This window comes from Uloborus diversus, chromosome 1, assembly GCF_026930045.1.
Source record: "Uloborus diversus isolate 005 chromosome 1, Udiv.v.3.1, whole genome shotgun sequence".
In the NCBI taxonomy this organism is placed as follows: Eukaryota; Metazoa; Arthropoda; class Arachnida; order Araneae; family Uloboridae; genus Uloborus; species Uloborus diversus.
The window spans coordinates 129,257,921-129,284,277 of NC_072731.1; the positions used below are offsets into that span (position 1 = coordinate 129,257,921).

The window sequence follows — 26,357 nt, forward strand, 5'->3', positions numbered from 1 at the left end:
TCTTTTTACTGCAATAATAACCATTTTATTTTTTTCACTTTGCTTCCAGTTATCGTATTATAAAGTTAACTCTTATGCAATTTCCCCATCTTGAAGTGCATTTTATGAGCTTGCAGAACCATTGCCCATAGTTATGTCACTTGTTTGTGAAAAGACATACACTCTAGTTAGAAATGTAAGCATCAAGTTCGATACTAACCCTCAGTGCTATGAGATACAGGCCCCTAAAAAGTAATTTTTTTCTCACATTTTGATGTTTTCTTTCACTTTGCTTCTAGTTACCATATTATAAAGTATGTGAATAAGCATAATCAGTCTATTTGAAAGTTTAAAACTCTTTTATGGTAAGTTTTTGATCATACTAGTTTTTTAAACAGTACCTGGAAGTCCCTGGAGGAAAATTTAAACCCGGATATGTTGATTAAATTGAAAACTGAATAGTTCATTTTACTTTTTTGAAATACGTATTGTGTTCTTGAAAAGAATTTGCCCATAGTTCTGTCACTTGTTTGTGAAAATAGACATACTCTAGTTTGAAATGCAGGTATCCAGTTTTACACTGACCCTTGGTGCACTGATATAAAGGCCCATGAAAACTGCACTTTTTCACATTTTTCGATACAAAAACTGACATTTTTTGGCAGCAATGAGCATTAACCATGCATTTAATGAGCCTATTTAATAATTTATATATATCACTGCACAAATTGCTCACAAAAACTATGGTTGAACCTCAGTGCATGGAACCCGGATCCCTCAAACATGACATATTTTCACTTTCTTCGGCACAGTTTATCCACTCCTGCCAGGGTCCACGGAAGGTCAGTCATAAAATTTACGATATATTTCATTTGAGGCACTAAATATCGTGTTGTAATCACAAAGATTACATTTGTTGATGCTCAACGCGCAGAGATAATTGAATATTAAAAAATGTCGATTTGAGAAAAACCCTAAGTTGGGACCAACTTTCGGAATTTTTGTGGGTCACAAAAAATTTTTTTGGAAGAAAAGGAAAAAATATGTGTCTTCTAAAATGATTCAAAGAAACCATTGTAAATTTTTTATCAAAATCAAAAATGGCATGTATCTGACCTGCATGACTCTCATAAAAACTGGCTCTTAAGCTGTTTAAAAATAATAATAATAAATACATTGTTATAAACGGAACTGAATTTTTTTTGTACATTATTTTTATTTATTAACGAGTTAAAAATATTACTGGTTTTATTAAATTTATGTGAAATAGTTTGGGAGAACTAAAATTTTTGGGAAGGGGAGAATTCTGAATATGCCGAAAGAAATCCCAATTTTACCGAATGATAAAATTCGATTATGCACACATATACATACGTAACATCTACGGCGAAGAAAAATTGGGCATCATTGAAAATAATTTAAAAATAGAAAATAAGAATATTAAAGTTCAATATTGTCTCCTAATTTGTCAAATAAATTAATTAACCCCCCAAAAAAATTGGAATAGTGAACTTCGGTGACTTTCCATTGGGACAACGCTGGGACGAGGGGGCGAAATTTCTGAAGTTCACCAGGGGCGCCAGACCCCCTAGTTACACTACTGCCAGTAGAAGGAACTGAAGGAAAAGCTTGTTGAGCAATACACGTTAGTCCCTAAAACGGGGCAAAGGGGAAACTAAATGCAATATACCGACAACCCGTTTGTCACATCATGAGATTGCACTTTCATCCTTCTTTGGACTCATCATCCAGGAATATGCAATAACTGAGCTAGAGGCAGATGTCCTCTAATTGAAGCTGAGATTACCAATAAACTGGTAGATGAAGTAAATTAACTTCATTTGCGAGAGTCCATAGACCTGGCGCGTAAACTGAAGGTAAAGCTTGGGTTTTTAGCATATTATAAACTACAACTAAACATAACTTCAGTGACAATATTTTCTGCAGTAATAAAGAAACATTGTCTTTGCAGTTATGCTCAGTTGTAGTTTATAATAAAACAAAGTGGATTGTTTGTTTAATTAAAAAAATTTCTGTAGAACTCCCTCCTGAAACGTACCTGTCTCGTTTCCATTTCCTCCTAGAACGATAAAAAGTTCTTTATCATCCCCCTCTGCAAACCATGAAATGTTCTCTTTTAGAGAAAAATGTTTTCCTTCCAGCAACGTTCTCTTACTCCCCCTTTCATACTGTCACAACTCCTCAGTTGAATAATACTATCTGATTATAAAAATTTATATGAATGAAAAAAATTGCTTCACTATTAATTTCATATGTGATTAATTCAAAAAATAAAAACATTGCGACAATTTCAAATGTTTTTCTGGAATTCCAGCGCTCTTCCTCTCGTTTATGTAAAGCACCCATCTTTATGATTTCATTATTATTATTTTTTTTAATTTCACGGCCTATTCGCATGTATGCATGGAAATGTACCTGTGCAATCCTGTGTAAAGAAGAAGCATCTGCAGGGGCGATCCCAGCGGGTGTGCAGCTCGTGCTCCGATATCGAGCGACCGAAAGTAAGGGGCGGCCGCAGGCCGCATTTAGTTCAAATTAGAGTGATTTTTTAGAAGCAAAATTCCTGGAGAATTTTTACTATATAACTTATTTTAGGTCGAATAAACATGCTGAATTTTAAACGTTTATTCAAAAATCAGAGTAAGTCCCGATTTTCCTATAGCATAGCACACTTTCAGAATAATATAATGTTAGTGCACAGCATGTTGGTCTATTGTCTATTAATATCTATTCTTTACATACGTGCAAAATTTGCGACAGATTCGGCAATGAGGCATGGATACCGAGGAGGAACAGTGAGGGCAATGGACCTCTCCTGAAGCATTAAAGAGTGCCTTCTAAAAGGAGCGCAGAGGGCGGCAACTAATGCTTCCCCCTAAGCTCCTACAGACCCAAAACTATGAACACATATTGTATAGTAAAAAAAGAAACTATACTGATAAAATACATTCGCAAGGTGGATACAGGGGGAGACAATAGACAATTGCGACTTCCCTGAGAGTCAAGTTTAATATATGAATAACGAACTATCTTTTTGTAGTTTCCGCCCCTTAACAGCAGTTTTTTCTGGAGAAAATTGAAATAACTAATGAGCTGTCCAATTACAGATCAGGTAAGAGGGCAATTCCCGTATCTCAGGTAGCAAATTCAAGTTTGGCAGATCCAAAAGAAGGCCATGATCTCCTTGACGAGACTAAAGAAAGCTTAAAATTGCGTTTTTAATATTAATCTCGGAAAATATCTCTCATTGAACCACCGATCTTAAGTCTCTTACAAACCCTTTCTGTCTTAACTTGACCAAATATGGCCTAAAATAGATTTTTTTTGCGATTTTTAGCAATTTACAGTCCCCCATGTCTTAAGTCCCTAAAGATGACTTCTAAGTGTATTCTGTCCTCAAACCCTGACCCTTCTCCTTGTGACATTAAAGATGGTTTAGAGGAATTTTTAGAACTTAAATTTCAAAAATTTTGCGGAGGAGGGCCCTAAAACCCATTTTCTATTACCATAACTACCAAAGATAATCTGAACTAGAGTCGTTAGGGAGGGCCTACATCATTTCTTCTCACCTAACGTCTTCCAAAACAGATTAAAATTGCGTTTCTCAAACATCAGTTTCAAAGAACTTTCGGGAAAGTGTGCCAGGATCACCCCTTTCTATCAACGTAATCACGGAAAGCTTAAATTTTCGTTTTCAGACGGACAGAACCTCCTGCGTTATCAAATAATGCCTAAAGTTCGCTTTTGGGACTTCAATTTCTAAAAATTTCAGGAGAAGAACCGACTGGCTTATGTAACTTTAATGGACGTTAGGGCATCCCCCTAACGTTGCCAAATAATGTGTTTCTAAAACTACTGCTGTACTACAGCGCCGAGAAATTTCCAGAGGAAAGCCGCTAGTTCTCCTACCGTTGCCAAAGACATCCTAAATTTGCGTTTTAGACTTTAATTTGGATAACTTTCGATAAAAGATGAGCTTATCTCTTTCTCTCTCTTAACGTCAGCAAAGATATCCCAAAATTGCGTGTTTAAAACTTCAGTTTCGGAAACATTTTGGGGAGAACTGCGATACTTCCTAAGCTAAGGTCCCAAAAAATAGCCTCAAATTGACTTCAACTTGAATAGAATTTCATAATGGAACCCCAACATTACTTTCTCCTAAAAGTTTCAAAAAAGTTCCTACAAGCGCAATTTTTTAAGTCAAGTTAAGTTTGAACATATCTCCTTGGACCTTGAGTAATCTCGACTCTCTTTTCCTCGCAACCTAACACAACCAAAGATTAATCATTTTTTTCCTATGATAATTTCGAAAATTTTCTGGGGTATCTCAGCTCCCCCTCCCAACTCCCCCTATGACAGACTAAAATACGATCTTACGACTAGTAATTCTTGGTATCTATAACTTTTTCAAAGATATAAAGTGTACCCAAAGACTAATATTTTCTGCAAAATGCTTTTACTTTTTATAAATTCATTCTTCTGTTTTTTTTTTAAATTAGAACTTGATACAGAAATAAGAAAAAAGATGGTCAGACGTTAAGTATTAGCAAAAACGCTCTAGAGGGGCGGCATTGCACACGGGCAACCGACATCCTAGGATCGGCCCTGAGCGTTGGAAAAAAATAGCAATCAGATCAAGTTTTTAATTCTAGGAAAATTTGAAAAGTTTTGCAACGAATTTAGAAATAACCATCCTAAAAAGGAAAAATAATGAATGCAATAAATATTTTAACAATTGATAACATGCAATTCCATAGTCGTGCTTTTTAAATCACCAATACATAGTTAGATCATTTTTACACTTTTTTTCTTCTAAGTTCTGCTTTGATTCTAAACTAATACCAGCAAAATTATAACTATAAGCAGCGTAATTTTGTTTATCCATTAAGTTTTTGTTTTTTGACAAACTGCTCTTTTCAAGCTATCTACGACCTAGCGAAATTTCGAGAAACCTACATTTGGCGATTCCGCAACATAGGATATATGATCAAACCGAAATTTAATAGTTCAGATGGAACGAGAATGTGATTAGAAACAAAATTAGTACCGTCGTACAACTTTAATTAATAAAAGTATTTTTTCAAAGAATCTTCTTTTAAAATGTTTCTCATTTTATTTATTCTAAAATAAACAGGAAAATATGAAACCAAAAATCTATTTGAAAACCATTTCATTTATTTATTTTTTTTCTTCAAAAATTTACTGTAAAGGTTACTTTCACTAGCAATGTTTTCATAAGTAGCTGTGGTTAACTATACAACATTTTCTCTTTCATTGAAATCCTAAGTTAAAATGTTCCAAAGAATTTTTCTTTTGTGATACTTTCTGCACAAGAATTTTAGTCATTTTTTAGAAAAATTTATAAAACATTGGCAAGAAAAACTGAAATGCTGAACTTAGTTTCAAAAATATACATCAATTTAAAACGGCACAAAATAAATTATAAAAAATTAATAGAGCATAAAACAAAATATCTTTCATTGAATCTTTTTTTAAGGATATTGGGCTTAAAACGCTGCAACTTTCACAATGGCTTCAAAACGCGGTGTATACCTCTAAAAAACCTACCTTTTGAAGCCACCATAAATGGTTTCAAAACGCGGTGTGTGGTTAGAGACCGCTTTTTGAAGCCAGTGGCTTCGAAACGCGGCGAACGTCTCTACTGGCTTCATTAAGGGTGAACGTCTCTAAAATACCGAAGCATTGAAGCCAACGTTGTGAAGCCAAAAATTGGCTTCGAAACACGGTGAGCCATTAGAAGCTGGCTTCAAAACGCGGTGAACTCAATTGTATATATATATATATATATATATATATATATATATATATATATCAGTGTTCAAAATTACTGCTGGTGGTCCACTAGTCCAGACCAGTGAAACCTGCTTCAGATCACCATAAAAAAATAATCAGTGTTCCCCAAAACCACCAACCGCTGGCTATTTTTTATCTCACTTAGCTAGAAATGTATAATCATAAGACGTAAATAATTTTAGGTGCAAACATATTTATTGTTGAATTTAGGTGTAAAAATATTTATATTGACTGGTAGTTAAGTTGACCAGTAGGTTTTTTTTACTGATTTCTAATGCTGTATGCGGGTGTCCCTCGTATAACAGGTTAGTATTAAACCTTGTTATACGAGAATTTTTTACGAATTATTTTTTTACATTTTTAAACTAATAAATCATGTACATAACATATATCAGATCAATATGTATCGTGTTGTATCGAAACCGTGTTATACAAGACTTTGAAATAATGAAAATTAAGCTATGTGTACCATGTAATATCGAAACCAAATCTTAAGGTACAAATTTTATAATCGCTGAAATTTCAGTTCATTAAAACATACTAACGAAAACTGGGAACCAAAACATACAACTGTCCAACTGATCCAAAATTGAATTTGCTAAAAATAATGCAACTTAATTCTTTTACATCCTTCAAATTAAAACTATTATGCACTACAAGAACACTTTCTTTACTAAGAACGAAATACATACTATCAGGAAGAAAATCTGAGCTTTTCTGTAGTAATAAAGCTTGTCTGAGCAACAGCAGCGAAACAAAATATAAAATAAAGTAAATAGAATTATTCTATCTATTTTATTTCATATTTTGATTTGGCTACATTTTTTTAATTTATCATTTGCAAATTTAGCTTGTGTTTAATCCTAATGTTATTTTCTGACAATGTATTGGAAACAAAATAATTTTCATCTTTTTGTTTTTAGAACACTGGCCTAACTAAACTTTCGAGCCGGAGACAGACACAATTCCTCAAATCACTTTCTTAAAAACAAAGAAAAAATCTTTTTAGAGTTAATATCATCTACATTTTAACAGTGTATAGAACAAAAATAAAACTCAATCTTTTGAAGTTTGTTTTACATTAAAACCATGTTGTTTTCTACCATGTAATATTGAATCCATGTTATAAGAGTGCTAAATTTTGTACTATGTAGTATCAAAACCGTGTTATAGAAGTTCCATGTTATACAAGGGATGCCTGTATATATATGTTACGGCCAAAGCCCAAAGTTCGGCCAGTTCACAAATTGGCTGTCCAATTCGCGTATTGGCCAAGAGGTTTGGCCAAAACCTGAAATACTTGCAATTATGTTGCATTTTGTACTTTGGCTGGCCATTTCGCGAAGTGGTCGGGAATCCTTGGCCAAAACCCGAAATGATTATGGTAGATTTTAGATTGACAGGTAGACGACACATCTGTCGCCTCCAATGTGACGGCTCGGCATGCAAGTGGTAGAAACTAGAAAGGAGGGTACCCCAGAGCGGTCAAGAGCCAAATCGAGCCCCTTGTCAGTTTCGTCTCCAGGCCCGCCTCCCCCGATAAAACCAGTCAAATTTATACTACTTTGATACCGAGCCAGCGCCTAGTTTAAGATGGCATCTTGTCGGGGTCGGAGGATGCTACCACATCACTGTAAAGGTCCTGCCAATAGTTGTTCAAAACTTTGACCTCATTTTTCTTGTCGTTAGTTCTGCAACTGAGCTATGAGTATGCATTTCTCGTACTTATACTTCTACAATACTTTCAGTTGAAATTATATGCAATAGCTAATAAGGGGTCATTCCAGTATTGCATAAGCATTTTCTGGTCATTTTGTTCCCCCCTCTTCACCTTGTGAGGAAAAAAAACATACAATATAATCCCTTCCCCTTTTGCTTACGTAAGATTTTAGGGCATTTTGTACGTCACAGGATGCTCTTTCCACACGTTTTTTGTTGTTCCACTGTAACTGCTTCGTTATTTAACGGTTACCTCAGAATTTTTGTTACACCTCTCCTCTTGTGTCAGAGAAAAAAAAGTCAGTTTTTCTGACATAAATTTTTAAATATAATTTTAATTCCGAAACCAAACCTAATGACAAGTAAGGAATTGACTGTGTGCTCCTCTCGCCAGAAATCTATTTAAAATTGGTTCTATTTAAAATCCCTCTATCACCTGTACCCAAAATAATGGCAGATGCATGATCATTAGTTTCTATTTCTCTAGAAACTTCAAAAAAAAAAAAAAACATATATATATATATATATATATATATATATATATACAAAACTGACTAAAAAATTAGCTATAAAGTAGTGATTAAAATCCAAATATAGCAACTTAATTGTCAGCAACACAAGTTTTGCAAGTGACCTATGGCACAAAAAATATAGACTTGAATTCATTTAGAAATTAATTAAGCATCCATGTCTGAATTTTTTCTTCTTGAACTTTGTTTTAAGCATTGCTACTTTGTTTTAAGTAGAAAGTTTAGGATTTTAGAAGCCACAAATGTTGTGTTTTTTTTTTCTTCTGCTTCTAGTTGTGCAGAATTGACAATTTAAAAATGAGATAGCAAAGAGGGGCAGTTTAGCAAGTTTTGCGCCGAGCCCGGTGCGATTAGGTCTCTACCCACCGGCTATTCACACAGTTGCGTTGGTGCAATCAGCCATTTCGAAAATTATGAGATTACTTTTATTAATTACGAGCTATGCCAGCATGACGATGCCCGTGCAATGAATTTAAAGGAAGTTACTTGAATATATGAAAATCCTTCCCCCTCCCTTCTTTGATGCAAAAAAAAAAAAAAACTTTTTATACTAAAATGCTTACTCTTTAAAGTAACCTAAAAAAAATTCTCTGCAATTTAAAATATTTCGCTCAATGAAAATGACCTTGAAAAACATAAACTGTTGCTTTATAATGTAAAATAATGAAAAACCTTTGCAGTTTTTTTTCTCCAAACTGGCCTATCATCTACTCTACCGTAACCCAGCCGATTAGCGAGCGAAGTATACTCTGATCGATTAGCAATACGACCTTTTTTACAAAAGCGTTTAAATGATAATCCCGCTCTATCGCCTGCTTCGCAGAAAAAAAGAAGGTAATTAAGAACACATTGTATCTGGAACAAAGGAAAAACCCCGCTCCTCCATTAACCGCAGAAAAAAAGAATTTAGCTCAAATATGCAACGTAATTTATACAAATGATCATTCCGCATCCTCTAGAAGAAAAAGTTTTGAATTAAAATCCGCATTGCAAATACAGCAAGATGAAAAGAAAATCAATTAAAATACACGCAGTCAATTAAAACTTAAAATAAATGCAGTAAAACGTGCGTAAAAACGTTTGGAAAAAAAGAAAGAATTTAAAAAAAAAAAAATAATAACATTTTCTAAATGTAAAAAAAAAAGTAAAATATGCTAGATTTTCCAGATTGCTTTCTTTTCTGAAATATTGATTCATAGAAATACGAACTGTTTTACAAAGGAAAAAACAATGCTGAGTAATTTAAAATAAATATAGTAATGACATTTATGGATAAAATATTAATAAGGACATGTTGAAGGGGAATTTCGACAAATAGCGGCATTACAGAAATGTCTTTAATTAATATTAAAAACAAAACTATTTTTTTCTTTATATTTGTCTTAATGAGCCCATATGATTTAGGCTTTGCAAAATAATTTAAAATTTTTTGAAGTGCTATTTCTTAGCACAATGTGATCTAGGATCTGTAAAATTAAGTCTATGGAGCAGAAAAAGAATGAGGATCGTCCATAATTTAATTTATCTTTGTATTCACTTTACACAACTTTGTATTCACTTTTTTCTTTGTTTGCACTTTACACATTGCATTTATTTAAGACATAATTCGTTCATTTGAAGGGTGCAAATGTAATCTTTATGCTACCACTTTGTTACATCATGTACTATCACTGAATAGAATTTTTTATGGCTTTAATGTTAAAACAGAATAACATGGGACTATATTCTTATATATTATAAGCTTATTTTTAACACAGGGATATGTTTAATATTTGAACTCGTTTCTGAAACAAGTGTACTTAAAAAAAAAAAAAGTACGCAGAAGTACTCATTTTTAAATGCTGCATTTGTAACAGCGTAATACAATCTGCTCTTGATTTCTCTCTTCGTACTTTGGCCGATCGTTCATAGCCACTTCGCGAATTGGCCGGCCAAAGCCCAAAATGAAGAAAATTTTGGGCTTTGGCCGGTAAGTTTGCAGCAATGTTGGCCAGTTCCCGAACTGGTCATATATGTCTATATCCAAGGGTGCCCACATGGGGAGGCAAGTGGGGACTCAACCCCCCCCCCCCCCATTAGAAATTAGAACTTCCCTGCTTTTAGTACTTTTTTCTTTGCAAAACAAAAATGTAAAAACATTTCTTATCCAGCTGTTAATGACTAAGTTATTAAAAACGTCAAATTTTAATAATTGTAATCTGCACTAAAATCAATTTCCATGGGGAAAATATCTAAATCCCCCCTCACAATTTTGCATATGAGCGCCCTTCTCTCTCTCTCTCTCTCTCTATATATATATATATATATATATATATATATATATACAGGGGAAGCACAAATTATGAAGAAACTGAAATAAGAAAAGTTAAATAGGGGAGAATACAAAACACAGAGGAAGACCATGAAATGTTCATTAGCAAGGACTGGTAAATCCATTGACATATATTTCCCAGCAGCTCAGGAGTGTTCCTGCTGTTATAAAATGTTGGTGAGGACCAAAAGGTTGTTTCTCGAAATTTATTGGTTGTTTACAAATGGAACAGGGGCATTCCTAGGTCCTTTTAATGTTCAGAATCTAGTTTTAGCTCATTTCAGCTCTTGAGAAATGGATAGGCTCATGTTTCACTCAGATTGCGCTAATGATTAGGACATTGTTAATTCATTTTTTGCAGCTAAATATAAACTAGAAACAAAAGTTATTTCAAAAAAAATAAAGAATCTGAAATAGGCTCTTTCTTTTTAATTTCTAAGTGAAGAAAAAAATGGAAGAAGTATAAAGTAAAAAGTTCAAAAGAGAATTTTTACCTATTCTATTTAAATATGTTCTCATCATGATGTTTTTAATATACTGTAAGCAGAATATAAATGATTTCTATTGATGTTATTATTGATTTTGCATGTTTGAAAACCATCTCTAAAAGCAACCAGTCTCTATTAACTACTAGCTACCAACTGGATTCCTTTTTTCAGGAACAGATACTGATCGCTCTAGAGAAGTTTCACATACTGTTCCTCATACAGTTTCCTCTTTCTTTTGATTCTAACTTGCCCTCCATTTAGCTATCACTCCAAATTCCCTCCATCTCGAAATGACCGTATTTTCTTCCTAAAAGAAAAAGAAAACGCTTTTTTAACTTTACAATAGAATCAGGATACAATGGGATTGTTTCCAAAATTTTAAACATATTTTTTTTTCTGAAAGAGCATGCTTAAAAACATAGGATCTGACCATTTTTTTAAAATAATTTGTTTAAGTTTAGTATTTTTAAAAAAGTACTTAAATCTGTGCGCTTTCATTGTTTAAGCTTCTGCCGATGACATCACAAATGATGAAATGCCACTCGGTGTTGCCATTCACAGAGCAAAATATTTAATTCCCATCTCTACTCACGTGTACTGGCAACGATATAGTTGATAGCAAGCGTAGAGAGCAATTTTAATTCGCTTCTTGATTATCATAATGAGAAAACGCGATAGAAAGATCCCCCAAAGAGCACACGTCATCAAGACCACGCCTTGTTTGAAAAATTGGACATTTAAAAAAATTAAGAAGTAGCTGTTGGGAAAATGAAGGTATTTTCTGGGTTCATGTTTTTTTTTTTTTTTTTGCTTATTGTATCAATTTCAGTGACAAAAAGTACTACTTTTGACTGAAGAAAACAACCCTATTATTAAAGCAATACTAATTAGTTAGCTTTGTAATGAAGATGCCCCACAAAAACCCATACACTATCATATTTGCACTTTTCTTGAAAATTCCTCAAGAAGGTTTGCTAGAACAGATTAATGCACTTTTCACATAGTGAAAGAATTTTTCAAATAGGTGCAGTGGTTCCGGAGGTTACCTCGAACATATAAACACACAAAAGTCCGCTCTCTCTCTTTATAATATTAGTAGAGACGTACCGAGTAGCACTTTGGCCGAGTACCGAGTACTCGACCTTTCACTACTCGGCCGAGTACCGAGTTACCGAGTACTCAGCCTTTCACCACTCGGCCGAGTTACCAAGTACCAATTATGTTTTAAGAACCACCGACACACATGTGATGAATTTTGAACTTATTGGAATAGTAGTATAGACCTCCTGGTCCATGTAATAGTTTTTAAAACTAAATTCCTGCTGAAATTTAATTACGCATTACATAAACAATTTTGTTTGTGTCAAAAGTTTTACAAAAAAATTATTTTTAAAATTAAAAATAAATAAATAAACGGTATGATTAATCAAGTTGGAATTAAAACAAATAACAATAAAATCCCTCTAATGTGGACACTAACAGGACAATTTTTTTTGTCCGCAATAGAGAGGTGTCCGCAGGACAGGGATTTAAAATGTTATTTTCATTGGAACTGGGGAATTAAAAATTGTCCGCATAAGAGGGGTGTCCGCCTTTGAAGGGTGTCTGTTAAGAGGGGTTTCACTGTATACCAATCATAGTTCTAGTCCGCCAAACATAAATAATTCTTAAAAGCAGATAAAACAAATGTGCAGAAACACTGCAGACACGTGTTTCTGCCCCCCTCCCTTCCCGTTACAAGGAACGTCTTTTTCAGTGCATAACATGTGAGTTAAAGAATGTAAAGACATTTGACAAAAAAATCTGACTTTTGTCGGATGCCTTTAAATCCACGAGCTCCCATTTTGTGCATTGAAAGAGGAATTCCTTGTAACGCCAAAACACATGTCTGCAGTGTTCATGCACTGTGCTTTTAACGTTGTTTTGCTTCCTTTTATTTTTTAAGCAAAGGTATTTTTATATTTTTTATAACTAATTTTTGTTTGTAGCAAAAATCCATTTTTAATATAAAAATTCCATATTTTCTATACTTACCTTTTTTTGCATAATTTCTAATAAAAAGTTTTATTTACTTTGGGGACATTAAAATAAAGATTTATTCTATTGAAGCATTACAAACTGTATTACTCTCAAAATTTAAATTTGACTTTCAAATTTTAATTGTAAATGATTGCAGAATATAATGCTTGCTCTTTTTTTAGACATTTTAGTATCTGTCTTGGACAATATTCAATTTTTTGCAACTACTCGGTATTGGCCGAGTTTCTGATCAGAATTTGGCCGAGTACCGAGTACTCGGCAAATTGGCCGAGTAGGCCGAGTACCGAGTAGTTACCGAGTACTCGGTACGTCTCTAAATATTAGTATAGATTTGTATTTTTTAGTATTTCTGAAATAAACAAAGAAACTATTTATTAAAGCTGTGTTAAAGTATATTGAATTCTGTACTTTTATAGCACTCAAAGTATGTTTAACAATATTACGGTAAAACCCCTCCTAACGGACACCCCTCTCAAGCAGACAATTTTTGATTCCCTGATTCCAAGGCAAGTAACATCATTAAACCCTTGTCCTGCGGACAACCCTCTATTGCGGGTATATCGTCCCATTAGTGTCCGCATTAGAGGGATTTTACTGTATTAACTAATTTAAAGCCATCTCCATTAAGCGAATGTTTAAGATTAATTTTCACAGGAACCAGAGGTGGTCACTTTAGACGTTAGAGAGGTTTCACTGTATGGATTTTGGATTACTATCTTAAACAATTTGGAAATCTAACTGTATAAGGCTAAATTAAATTAATGAACAATTTTTTTTTTGAAAAAAAGAGCTAAAAGATTACCTATGTATTACTTAAAGGAAAGAAGAACTAAACCTGTTCTTCCAACTTTTACAACTCCTTTGTACAATATATGAATTTTGATTTGATTGTACAATTATGCAGGAGGTTGGTTAGCTTGAAATTACATTGCATGTTTTGTATATTTCATGATGAAAATACAGTGGTCGTTGCTTATTTGAATCACGTTTGTTCTCAACAGTTTTGATTCCATAAAGCGGCTGATTCAATAAAGCTGGATTATGTTTTGTCTTTGACAATTTGATTCATTAAAGCAGTAGATTCAATTAACCACTGATTCAATTAAACGGTGTCCACTGCATATTAAGTGTAAAAAGACTACAACTTCTCTACCTTTTGATATAGAAAAGGGTAGAGAAGTCCTTTCAACGCTTGGCGAAGCAAAATTAGCTACTTAGCTACCTTGAATAGAGTTGAAACTTCAAGGAGAAACAAATAAATAAATAAATAATAATAATAATGCACATCCTCATCAAAGAAAATTCAAAAATTTGATTCAGAATTTATAATTGAAGTGAGTGCATCAAAAAATGTGTAAAATGATCAATAAAATATACTTATGTCAGTAAAATAAGTTATTCCTTTTTTTCAAATTCAAAGTGAAAATATAATGTTCTCATATTTAGTAAATCATACAGGATTATGGATTTAAGGATAGGTTAATAATGTTTCCTTTTTTCATATTGCCTTTAAGATGTGAGTCAGCAATTCTCGAAAAAATATTTTCCTGGTGCACAGTGTTGATAGGCGTTATATTATAATTACGCTTTAACAGTTAAATTAAGTTAAAATTCCTGTATACAAAATGTATTTACTCACAATCGTGGTGGTATAACGAAATTAGCCACTTAAATGGGTGGGCACTAAATCAGAGTTTGTACTGTGTGTGTCTATACTTATAAAGAACCTCCTGTTCTTTCATTTTTTGAATTTGGCAAGTTTAGGGATGGAAATCAAGAAAAATATGAAAATGTATTGATGTTGATTTGATTTTTTTTTTCTCTATTCCTTCTAAATGTATACTGAAAGCTCTAAGATAAGTATATTTTGTTCTTTCAATTTTGGCATAATTACAGTTTATGCTCATAATATTAAATGCATCTTTTATTTCTTTATTTTTTAAGTGCATTACACTAGGACAGTTCATAATTTTCACTCCGGTTTCAATGTGGTAATTTTTTCCCCATGGTTCTTTTGCTTTAATAATTATTTTATAGTTATTTTCATTCCAGTTTGTGAACATTCATGTAGTGATATTAGATTCAACTTTAATTGTACCAATTATAAACCAATAAATTAAGAGTTTGACATATCTTTATGGAAGGGGAAGTGTTCAATATTTTTGTTTTCCCTATCGTTTTTGCAGATTTCTCCGTTTCCTCGATTGGGGATCGCTTTGTTCGTCTGGTTGAAGGCCATTTCTTGGTCCGCTGCCCATATCCTCGGCCCTCTGATGAAACACGAGCGCCCCTGCTTTCCATTCCTGAGCGAGAAATGTACCTTGTGCCACAGGTGAAATCTTTTTGTTGCTGTTTCAAGGTTGACTTTTTCCTGAGACTTTCCTAAAAAGTTTTGATTGCATGCTATTGAATTTTTGTGTTTGAATTACTCAATACTCGTCAGGCAGGAGAGGCTTTTAATTTATTGATTGATAAAATTGAGAATCCTCATTTGCAGCGTGTCTTTACTTTCAATGTGTGCATTTAATTCTTAGGCTAACTGTGACGTACCTCTCCCATTCACCAACTGCGAAATTTTTTCGATCTTTTATTTAAACATTAATGGTGCAATATAAACAGGAAGAAGACCATTTGTGCATACTTCTGTCTATATCAGGAAAAAGGATGTTAGGGTTCTTTACCAAATCATTTAATATGCGTGTCATAAATTTGCCTTTACAACGAATTCTTTAAAATTATTGTAATACTAAAACTGGTAATTTTTAACTTGTCAACTATAGGAACAGCGGGCAGATCCAGAAATTTTCTTAGGGGGATCAATTTTCAATGATCAGCATGAAAAAGTATCAGTTAAGCATTGGTGCAAAGCAAAAGTAAAATCTTAATTGGTGATACATATTTATTTTAAAAAAAACAGCAAGCTGAAAATGTTGAAAAAACTAAGAGTAGTAACAACGCATTACAAGAATTACACGATGTTACATGCATTTATTGTGCATTTAATGCTAAAACTCAACATACAGAGCCGAAGCTCTGGCCATTAGTTGGCCAAAGCTTTGGTTTGCAGCCTTTTGGGCAAATTGCGCCATCTCTAATACAAGTATATGCATATTAAAAGGATTCTAAAACATAATTCAACTTTCAGATTCGAGATTGGTCCTTCATCACTGTGGGAGGTCCTTCGACAGATGAGCCATCCACAAAGAGACAGAAGACAGAGCACCCTGACTGTGGCATCTACTGGAAAGTAAACCATAACAGATTCAAACAATACTTCAGGTGAGCCTCTTTCATTAAATTATGCATTTTTGAACCATACCTCTCTGCAAGGTCAAAGTCATAACTCTATCAGTGCGTCATTTTCCCCTCTCTCCTTCAAGAGACGATGCCATCATCAGTGCTTGCTCCAACCAACTTGACGAGAAGGCTTCCGAGATCTTGAAGACGATGCTGGAATTGTCAGAGCAGAAGGAGCACCCGCGGAGCACAACCTCCTTTCCTGTCCCCCACTATGAAATACTTCAGAAGACCAAGATGAAATCTCAGGTTCATTCCCATTCCATTTAGCTGTGCTCAAGGGTCTGTTTAGGTCCTGTTTTTTACTCTTCATAAAATTGAGAGGGATTTTTTTGTTCTTCACAATACAAGTGCAAAAATATGAAAACACATTCAATATACACTCTATAACAAAAACAATTGACGCACCAAGAAACGAGCATCCAATTGCTTTGAAATTTTGTATGCATGAGTGTTTTGACCAGATATGCAAATGATTAAAATTTGGTGTCCAATGAAAAAATAGTTTGATCTCCAGCGCATCAAAACTGCGCATCCAGCTGATGTATATAAAGAGCAGTTCTTCAACAGTTGTTGAAACTTTTGGTTTGATTGCGATTCAGATTACCTTTCAAGAACTTAAAAATGCCTCGCCGCATGGTTCGTGCTCATTACAAGCAACTATCAAAGTTTAAAAGAGGTTGTATCATTGGATTAAAAGAGGTCAGTTGATCAAATCAGAGAATCGCTCGTCATTCGAGTTGAAGCGATGCATCAATTCAAAGATGCTGGCAAGGATGGGTGGAAAAAAGCAGAGTTCAGCGTCAGGATGGTAGCGGCCGACCTAGGGTCACAACCATGGAGATATAAGAAGGAGAGAAATCTACGAATGGCAACACCTGAAAACGGCTCAAAAATTTCACTTTCTCACCATGAGCGCTGTCGTCGTTTAATAGAGAGATCGGGTTTCCGGCTTTAATGGCAACGTTTCCGGTTTCCATGTTACAGTGTAAACAAATCTGATTTCAGACCTTATTCATGCAAAGATTAATGGTTCTTTTACCGTGTGTATTCAGGACTTAGGAAGATTTTTTACCTTTGTGATGAAAAGAAATTTAGTTTTTTTACTGCATCTGTTTCTAGTTGCATTCCGATTGCATTTCATTTTATAATATGATTCATGATTATTGCTTCGTGTCGGATTGCACTATGAGAAATTCAGCCAAATTAAAAGGAAAAATTTACCCATGTTTATTGAGACCCAGAGTGAGTAATTAAAAAAGCATATGTAACATCTGACCTAAATGCTACTATTATCTTTTTTTTTTCCAATTGCAAAATCAAAGAAAATAATTTAACTTGCACTTTTATCAAAATTTTGAAGCAATTTGCCCAAGTCCTAAGTGAATTGCCACAAACTTTTGCTTAGGATTTTTTTTTAATAAACTGAAATTTCATATGCAAATCTTTAATATGTTCTTTCTATATTTTCTTTTTGTCTCAACAAAAGAAAAATTAGTTATCACGTAAAATATATATATATAAAAATAGACATGTATAATAAACCTGCTGTTTATACTGGTATCCATTGTTTCATAATTTTATCATATTCCTCTTTTAACCACACAAAGGGCCAAAATTAGGGCATCATATGGTTACATTAAATATGAACTTACAGCATTGGTCCTGTATTCAGCACTTCAATAGAAATCATTATGTCTAGTGCTCTTCAAGTTAAATTTGTTTTCCATAAAAATTCATTACCACAAGTTCTTATGAGGTGATATTTACTCCATGCAAGCAAATGACCAAATAAAATTTACTGTAGGGAGAAAGGGAGAGAGATAATCTGAAAAAATGGCAACTGAGACAGTGTTTTAATGCATTGAAAAATATAATTACATTAACTATAAGAAACTAACAGCACTTTCAATTAATTAACGTTCTTGGTCGGAAGTTCCTGTCAAAATATTGTATAATATCGCTCACTTGAAAGATGGCAAGTATTTTAAAACTCCATGGATTATCTGGCATGCGAGAAAATCTGAAATTCCTTGCATGTTTGACAACCACACTTTATTTTTCCAGCATGCCTGCTAATGCAAGGTAATACAGCAATTTGAATTTTGACATTTTGAATTTAAATTATGTTTTACTTTCACAAGCAGGGCCTATCCTAGCAGATGTGCAGCTCATGCGTCGCACGGGGGCGGCCGAGAGCAAGGGGCGGCCGCAGACCGCACATAGCTCTATGAATTAAGCAAAATTCCTCAAAAATCCTTAATGATATAACTTTTTAGAAGTTGAATAAGTATGCTTTGAATTGATTTCTTTCTTGCTGGTTATTTCCTGGAAGAAGAAGTGCGACAAATGTTATTCAAAAATTTATCAAACATTTTATTGGAAAGTATTGTAGAATTCGGAAAAAAAAAAGAAAAATGATAATTAGACTAAGATTTTTTTTCAATAATTTTTGTTATATTCAACCAATAATTAAAATTTACAGGAGTAAATCTAATTAGAAAAATATAAACAGTATTAATTTTTTCATTGAATCTAATTTTAAGGTTAACTAATGTTTAGTTATGAATTTTTTAAACTATTCCGGTTATGACGTCTCTCTGGCTATGACCACACTTTGTTGACAGTCCCAAAGGTGTCGTGATAACGAGGTTTGACTATACCGAAAGAGTACCTTGCTAGAATTAACTTTTCGTATTTTTCATAAATTAATCCTTCTTCTGGTATTTTCCTTTTAGCTCGACACAAAAACTTGAAGGAAGATGGATAAGCATGTTAAAAACTAGTCAAAAATTGCAAGATGCTCTAGACGGGCAACACATTTCGCTAGTGGTCGGAAAAACTACATTTTTTTTGCGAACTATAACTACAACTACTTTCTTACAAATGTAGCAACTACAAACTACTTTTAAAAAATAATCGCTACTTCGCTATTTTTTTTTTGCAAATGAAAAAATTCAAAAAATGATTTATATTAATAAACTAGCTCATTTAAACATGGAATATTACCAAGAATTATAAATTCTTTCCGTTTGTTGAGCCAATTTGTCATTCCAAATATTTTTAACGAATTTTACAAATATTCGCTGCAAGAAAGGATTAAAAAGTTGAGAAATTCAACCTTAAAAATATTCCAAATGTTAGTAGTATTTATAATAAAATATTAATGAATATCCGAAGTATAAAACATCAGTTAGAATGCTTACTTTACTTCAGGGTGCAATTTTAAACTACAGTGGACTCGTACAACAACGTGATTAGACTTAAGCGAAATAGCTAAATAGCAAGTTTTTCTCGAGCAACGAATTTTGGAGCTAACGCAAATTCCCCACTCCGCAACAAGAAAATTTTCGGAAGGGAATCACAAGTCTTAAGCATCACCTTCTTTATTGGGTACTAAATATTACTTCCCCTTTAGCATCTCTGAAAGCATAAGTACCCCGCATTATACTAGTCGAAACATCGCTTTGTTAATTGACAAATCGCCACTCCGCATCTTTTCCATTCTAAATATGAAGTTGAATGGAATTTTTAAATGGATGGAAAAATAGAAAGTTTCTTACAACTAAAGAAATTTAAAGATTTTCGATATGCTTGAACAACTAAAAAATGCGTCGAATATAATTACTGTATCTATTATACACTACTATTTTAGTGCTGCATTTTATTATTGCTACATACTATACATACCGTACTGTTTCATTTTATGCCTTTCTCTCCCATTGATTTTGTGTATCCTAACCGTATTTTTATTCAATAACACAGCTTTAAAAAAAAAAAAAACAGTAAAATTTCAGTTCTCTACGCTTCAATTCGGTAATAGGAAGTTAAGAAATTGGTTAAAACAGATTGAAGAATGTTTTCAAATGTCTAAAATAATTGATATGTTCATGAAAAACCGCTTCCCACAATACGAAATTTCACCCACGCGAGAAATCTTTAAATGCATCCCTCGCGTAAGTTGAAGTTCGACTGCATATGAGGATGACATTAATATCGAAAGCATTTTGCTTGGCACAGTTTGCATGAAACAGAAAAATTTCCATTGTCATGCATGTCTATAACACTGTGATATTTGTTGTTAGCCGGCAAAGGCAGTTCAATATCATCCTCTTCCATAACATTTACATTAGCTTCCGTATTAGAAGGATATTGGCACAATAACCTCATTGACATCAAAAATGTTTCTCCACGAGACATTCTCAGCTGACATTTCAGGGTCCCCGGTACTTACCACTATCATAGCTGCCAAGTGCTCCGTTTTTCCCGGAGTTTCTCCGATTTTTATTGCGTACTCCGAAAATCCGATTTTTTCCAAAAAAACTCCGTTTTTTTGGCTTTGCTTGTACATTTTTCGATTTTTGAGGAAAAAGAAGAAATTTCCCTATCCTCGAAGGCAGGAATTGTGCACAAACTCAACAAAAGAGAAGACAATTTGATGCTTTGGAAGCTTAGTGTCAGGATAAACACTGAGGGGGAGCATCGATTGGAGATTGTCGTTTTTTCATCGAGCATTTCAGCTACGTGTAAAACGTAGCCGCCATGTTTGGTCATTCACAAGATGGAAGTTAGCAGACGATGCTTAAGCGCCTTCGTTTTCAAAGACAAAGCAGAATTGGGTGTTTCTTTTAACTTCAAACTAATGAAAATAAGCAAAATGTGCTGCAAAATGTTTTTTTTTTTTGGTTATTTCAAATAATTTTATTGAGAAATATGAAAACAGTTATACCATTTAAAATTTCATTTTATCCTTATTGCTTTGGACACGAATGTGCTAAAAATTCGCAATTGTAGTTTCATGGGGATTTTTTACTTTTAAATTATTTTCATGCTATAAATTCAAAATTTTATATCTGAATTTTTGACTTAGTCGCCATATTTGGTCATTTGCGAGATTTTAGTACACAAGACTCTTAAGTGGCCAAGTTTTCAAAATCAGAATTAGATGTTTTCTGCAATGCAAACTATTGAAAGTAATGCAAAATGGGCTGTTTTTTTTTCCGGAAAATTCTAAATTTTTTTCTTGAAAAATGCAAAATTTTTTCTTCAGAATATTATTTTATCCTCATTGGTTTAGACTAATGTGCTAAAACTCGCTATTTCGTCTAAATTTTAGTTTTTTAAGGGTCATTAATTATTTATAATTGCTTTTCATGCAAGAAATTCAAAATTTTATATATCTAAATTTTTGACTTAGTCGCCATATTTGGTCATTTGCGAGATTTTAGTACACAAGACTCTTAAGTGGCCAAGTTTTCAAAATTGAAATTAGTTGTTTATTGCAATGCAAACCATTGAAAATAATGCAAACTAGACTTTTTTTTTCGGAAAATTCTAAATTTTTTTTTTGAAAATTGCAAAATTTTTTCTTCAGAATATTATTTTATCCTCATTGGTTTAGACTCTAATGTGATAAAAACTCGCTATTTCGTCTAAATTTTAGATTTTTAAGGCTCATTAATTATTTATAATTACTTTTAATGCAACAAGCTCAAAAATCTTTTGTCTGGACTTTTTCGCGTTGTTGCCATGTTCTGTCATTTGCAACATGAAGTAGACAAGACTATTAACAGCCTAAGTTCCGGAAAACAGAATTAGTTTTTTGTCTCAATGCAAACTATTAAAAATAACAAAAGGCAAAAAGTTATGTTTTTTTAAATAATTTTCTTGAAGGGAAAAATTTATATATATTTGATCCTTATTGCCTTGTAGGCTTTGCTATAAACTGAAACTATTTCATCTAAATTGAAGGTTCCTGCTGACTTCTCATTCATTTATTTAAAAAAAAAAAAAAAAATATTTTTTTAAATAAATCAGAAACCTATTTTAACTTAAATTTTCCATGTGCAAAAAAAGTATTGAATATCTCTCTTTAAATCCTATTCATCTATTATTTTTTTTACAGAAGTTGTAAAAACTGCCTCCCCCACTTCAGTTTGTATTTCAAAACTTGGTGACATTGGTGGCCACTAAGTTTTTGGAGTCTAGTGGCCACTGTCCACTTTCAAAATTTCGGAGTCTTGACCTTTACTATGAAGTTGCTTTACTTCCAAGTATAAGAAATAATTGCTTTTTAATCTTCAATATGTTCTTATGCATGTAGGATATGTATAAAAGCATATTTTTAAAAAAGATTGCAGTTTTATTAAATCAAACAGTAATCATGTTTTTTTTTTTTAAATTTTTCAATATGTATCTATATAATGTTGCTTTTTTAATGTAAAAATATTTTGTTTTAAACTTGGTTGTAGTTTTGTTGAAATTCTAACATGTAAAATCAGAAAAGCATTTTATAAGTGCTTAGAATTTATGGAAACTCTTGGTACAGAAGGAAGGTTTAGGGCAGGCCATGATTTCATGCTCCTATTTTAACCCTCAGTGCTCCTATTTTTTCCCTTAAGTGCTCCTATTTTTTTGTATCTTGAGGTTGGCAGCTATGCACTATTTGTGGTTTGACCATATTCTCTGCTGACAGAAAACACTAACGTGGTACTACTTGGCAGTTATCGCTTATTCTTTTCTTTCTAAGCCATGCTCAAGGTGAATATTGGGGAAATGTGAAAAATTGAATGGCAAACAAATTAATGCCGTCAAATAGAACGCATGGTGTCAAAATATGTCTGATGACAGCTTGTATTTTTCAAAGTCTTACGAATCTGGTTGATGTAAGTTCTACTCACGCGTAAGACTTGCAGCAGTCAGATTGTTTGAAATCTAGTTTTTGAGCAATCACGATTGCTTATTGTTCTCATTTGACTGTTTTTGGCGTCTTTTTATTATTCCCACCGCAACCCTCTGCGCCATCACCGTCCACCGGCTCCTCACGATGCTGCTCCTATAGCGAAAGCCGTCTCCAGGTTGCATCCATGTCCTACACACACGTGCATACATACACAACTATACACACAGACAAACACATACACAAACAAATGCACACATACAAACACATACACATGCATACATACAAACACCCACTCACACATACACACACAAAAACATACACACAACTACACACACATTCATGCCTGCGCACAGACACAAACACATATGCCTACACACACATACACATACCCCCCCCCCACACACACATTCATACACACAACTTCCCACACACTTATACCAACACACAGACACAAACACACATTTCTACACACACATACACATAACCCCTACACACAAACACATACCCCCACACACAAACACACATGCCTACATACACACACTCGTGATTGCGAAAAACATAATTTGAATTCAAGATGTCAAAATTCAAATTAATTTTTCTTTTTTTTTCTTTGAAACTTTTTTAAAAAGTAGTTTTTAGAAATCTCTACAACTTTTTTTTTTTTTTTTATAGCGAACTACTCGCTACACTACTTTTCTTGAAAAGTAGTGCGCTACACTACAAACTACTTAAAAATTACAGTAGTATCGCTACTTGTGGCGCGCTACTTCTAACCACTGCAGTTGGCCTTTGCACACGGGTGGCCGACACCCTAGGATCGGCACTGTTCACGAGTTAAGTGAATAATAATAACATTATAATTTGCCTTCTGACATCTTGAAATTCAAATCATGTTTTTTGCAATCATGAGTTGCAATAGTACCCTACTCGTAGGGTTTCTTGTTTCTACAGATAGCTCCTGTCCCTGCAGCGGGCCCCGCGGCACTGAAAGGCCCATGGCCCAATCCAGTGGGTGGTAAGAGTCTCTGGTAATTTTTTGCAGGAGACCCAAAATTTGAAGATCTGGGTTCGCCCTGTGAATTCTTTATAGTGGACATTCTCGACTTTACACTATCTTTTTAAGACGCAAGTAGCATCCAGCACAGATCAAAACTCCGCCATCATATCCCTCCTTTTGAACGATGGCATCAATATCCTATGGTTCAGGGGCCTTGAGCAGGTCCCTCCTCCTAGGCAGTGGCATGTGTGTGTGTGTGCATTTTTAAGACAGGGATATGCTTGTGGTCACCAAGTCCTCCTAGCGAAACAATAGCTCTGGGGGTTCTTTACCAGGGATTGGTCGGTTTCTGGTCTGGATCTAAAAATCAGAGCTGTTTTTAGGGTGTCATCCTACTGGTTAAGCCACAAATAGTGTTCGGTACGGGGGACCCTGGAGTGAAAAGTAGAACTCAGACAGACCGGGTTCCACATTCCTCCTAATGGTGATGCTGCATCCTCCTCAAATGTTACAGAGCATCATCCCCCATCCCAAAACGAGATCAGAAACCCACTCTAAATACTTCAATAGCAGCGCCCCCCATCCCTTGTGACCACCCCTACCTTTTCCACCAACTTCACACACTAAAAAAAAATATTTCTTTTGCATAAGTTTGGTATTACACAGAACCCCTCTACCAAACATAATTAGAAGATTGAAATTTAGAAAAAAAGGCCTCCTTTAGGCCAGTCTTGAAGAATACTTCAAGGGAGGGGGGATCTATCATAGAGAATAACAGCAAAATTCATACACAAATGCATAATTAAATTGTTTCCAATTTCTGGGAAGGAGGGACAATCAAAATGCCTCCTGACTGCATAAATGAAAGTCATGACCCCCTTCCATATGTTACCCTGGGATAGCCCTTGGTGAAAGGTGTCAATTTTGAGAACTAGGAGGTGTAGGAAAAGTATTTCAAAACATAACTCCCCTTATTAGGATAACCTTAGTCACTTAAAGGAGAATGCAACTCCCCCCCCCCCCCCACACACACAAGGATTGGCAACTGACGTGAAATGAAATTGAATCAAAACTAGGGGATTGGAAACTAGGAATATGGATTTTATTTTAGTATCCAGATTATTATTTTTCAAATAATTTTAAAACTGCAGAAAGCTATACTTAAAAACGGGGGGAGGGGGAGCTCGATGCTTATTATTCAATAAGTATAAATTATGCATTTACTTTGTTAGATTTTGTCATGGTTTTTATGTGTGATATTAATATCACAGCCTTTTTTTCATTAAAATGAAACAAAGAAAAAAAACTGAATAGAAAATAAATAGAGTTAAAATATAAATTAATAGATTAAAATGTCGGTGACGTCATTCATAAATGAAAGGGGGGTAAAACATACCAGCGAGTTATGCTTAGTTTTGCGAGGAATCAACTGTTCACTTTAATCGCTGCACATTGCTTATTTTTCTCGGTTTTCCTTTTAAAATTCATAACAGCCCCAGAAGACGATTATGTTTTAATTCCTGCAAATAAATAAGCAGTAGTTTTTTTTCTAGTGTCTCAACAAAAAACGAAATCACGCGAAAGGTTCTTTTAAAGGTGCTCTGACGTAGCCGTACGATATGCAAATTCGTAGCAGACGACACAGGTCCGTTGATGCATTAAAAAAAACATTTCTCTCTAAATATATAAGCTTTTAACGGCTTTCTCAGGCATGATATATTAATCTACAGTATGCATAGTTATCATGTGTCAAAGCTTAATTTTTATTTTCACCGTTTTCAATTTTTCCTGGCGGAAATTAAATTTTCAAATTTACACTAAAATCACCTACGTTCTCATGGAACTAGTCTAAAATGTGGCAGCAGCGCTATAGGGCACTGCTGCCACATTTTAGACTAGAAAAGTGAAATTTTGTTGCCACAATTCGGAAGCGGAGATTTATCTCCTTAGCTTCTAGTCTCCATGGTCACAACTGATCGTTATGACAGAGTGATTCTTCGATCAGCTGTCACAACGCTTTCTTCATCTCTATGAACCATCAGATATTCAACCCAAACACCAGTGTCCATCATGACCATTTACAGACAGTTGGGACAGCGAAATCTACTCTCGCACCAACCGTTACGCCACTTGCCACTGACGCCTACACACTGCCGAGCCAGATTACAGTGGTGCATGGCTAGAACAGGTTGGAATGATGCCGACGGGGGATGCATAGTCTTTAACAACTAATCCCGCTTCCAACTGTGTCATGACGATCATGGAAGACGTGTTTGGAGACACCCAGGGCAGATGGGGGATCCTGGTTTCACTTTTGCACTCCACACTGGCCCTCAACAAGGCATTATGGTCTGGGGTGCCATTTCCTTTGATAACTGGACCTTTTTGGTTGTAATTAGAGGAACACTTACTGCACAGTGTTACGTCGACGACATTCTAAGACCTGTTTTGCTGTCGTTTATTTTGCAGTACCCTCGGC

The 26,357-nt window shown here is 34.2% G+C and overlaps 1 protein-coding gene across 1 annotated transcript in view; it reads left to right on the forward strand.

Moving 5' to 3' along the window:
* LOC129221252 (DNA-directed RNA polymerase III subunit RPC3-like) overlaps positions 1-26,357 on the forward strand; it is an 85,752-nt gene that overhangs the window by 41,912 nt on the left and 17,483 nt on the right. Inside the window, exons 4-6 of the mRNA XM_054855711.1 lie at positions 15,089-15,234; positions 16,048-16,181; positions 16,283-16,448. Of these exons, the coding sequence (XP_054711686.1) occupies positions 15,089-15,234; positions 16,048-16,181; positions 16,283-16,448 (446 nt within the window). The remainder of the gene's footprint in view (positions 1-15,088; positions 15,235-16,047; positions 16,182-16,282; positions 16,449-26,357) is intronic.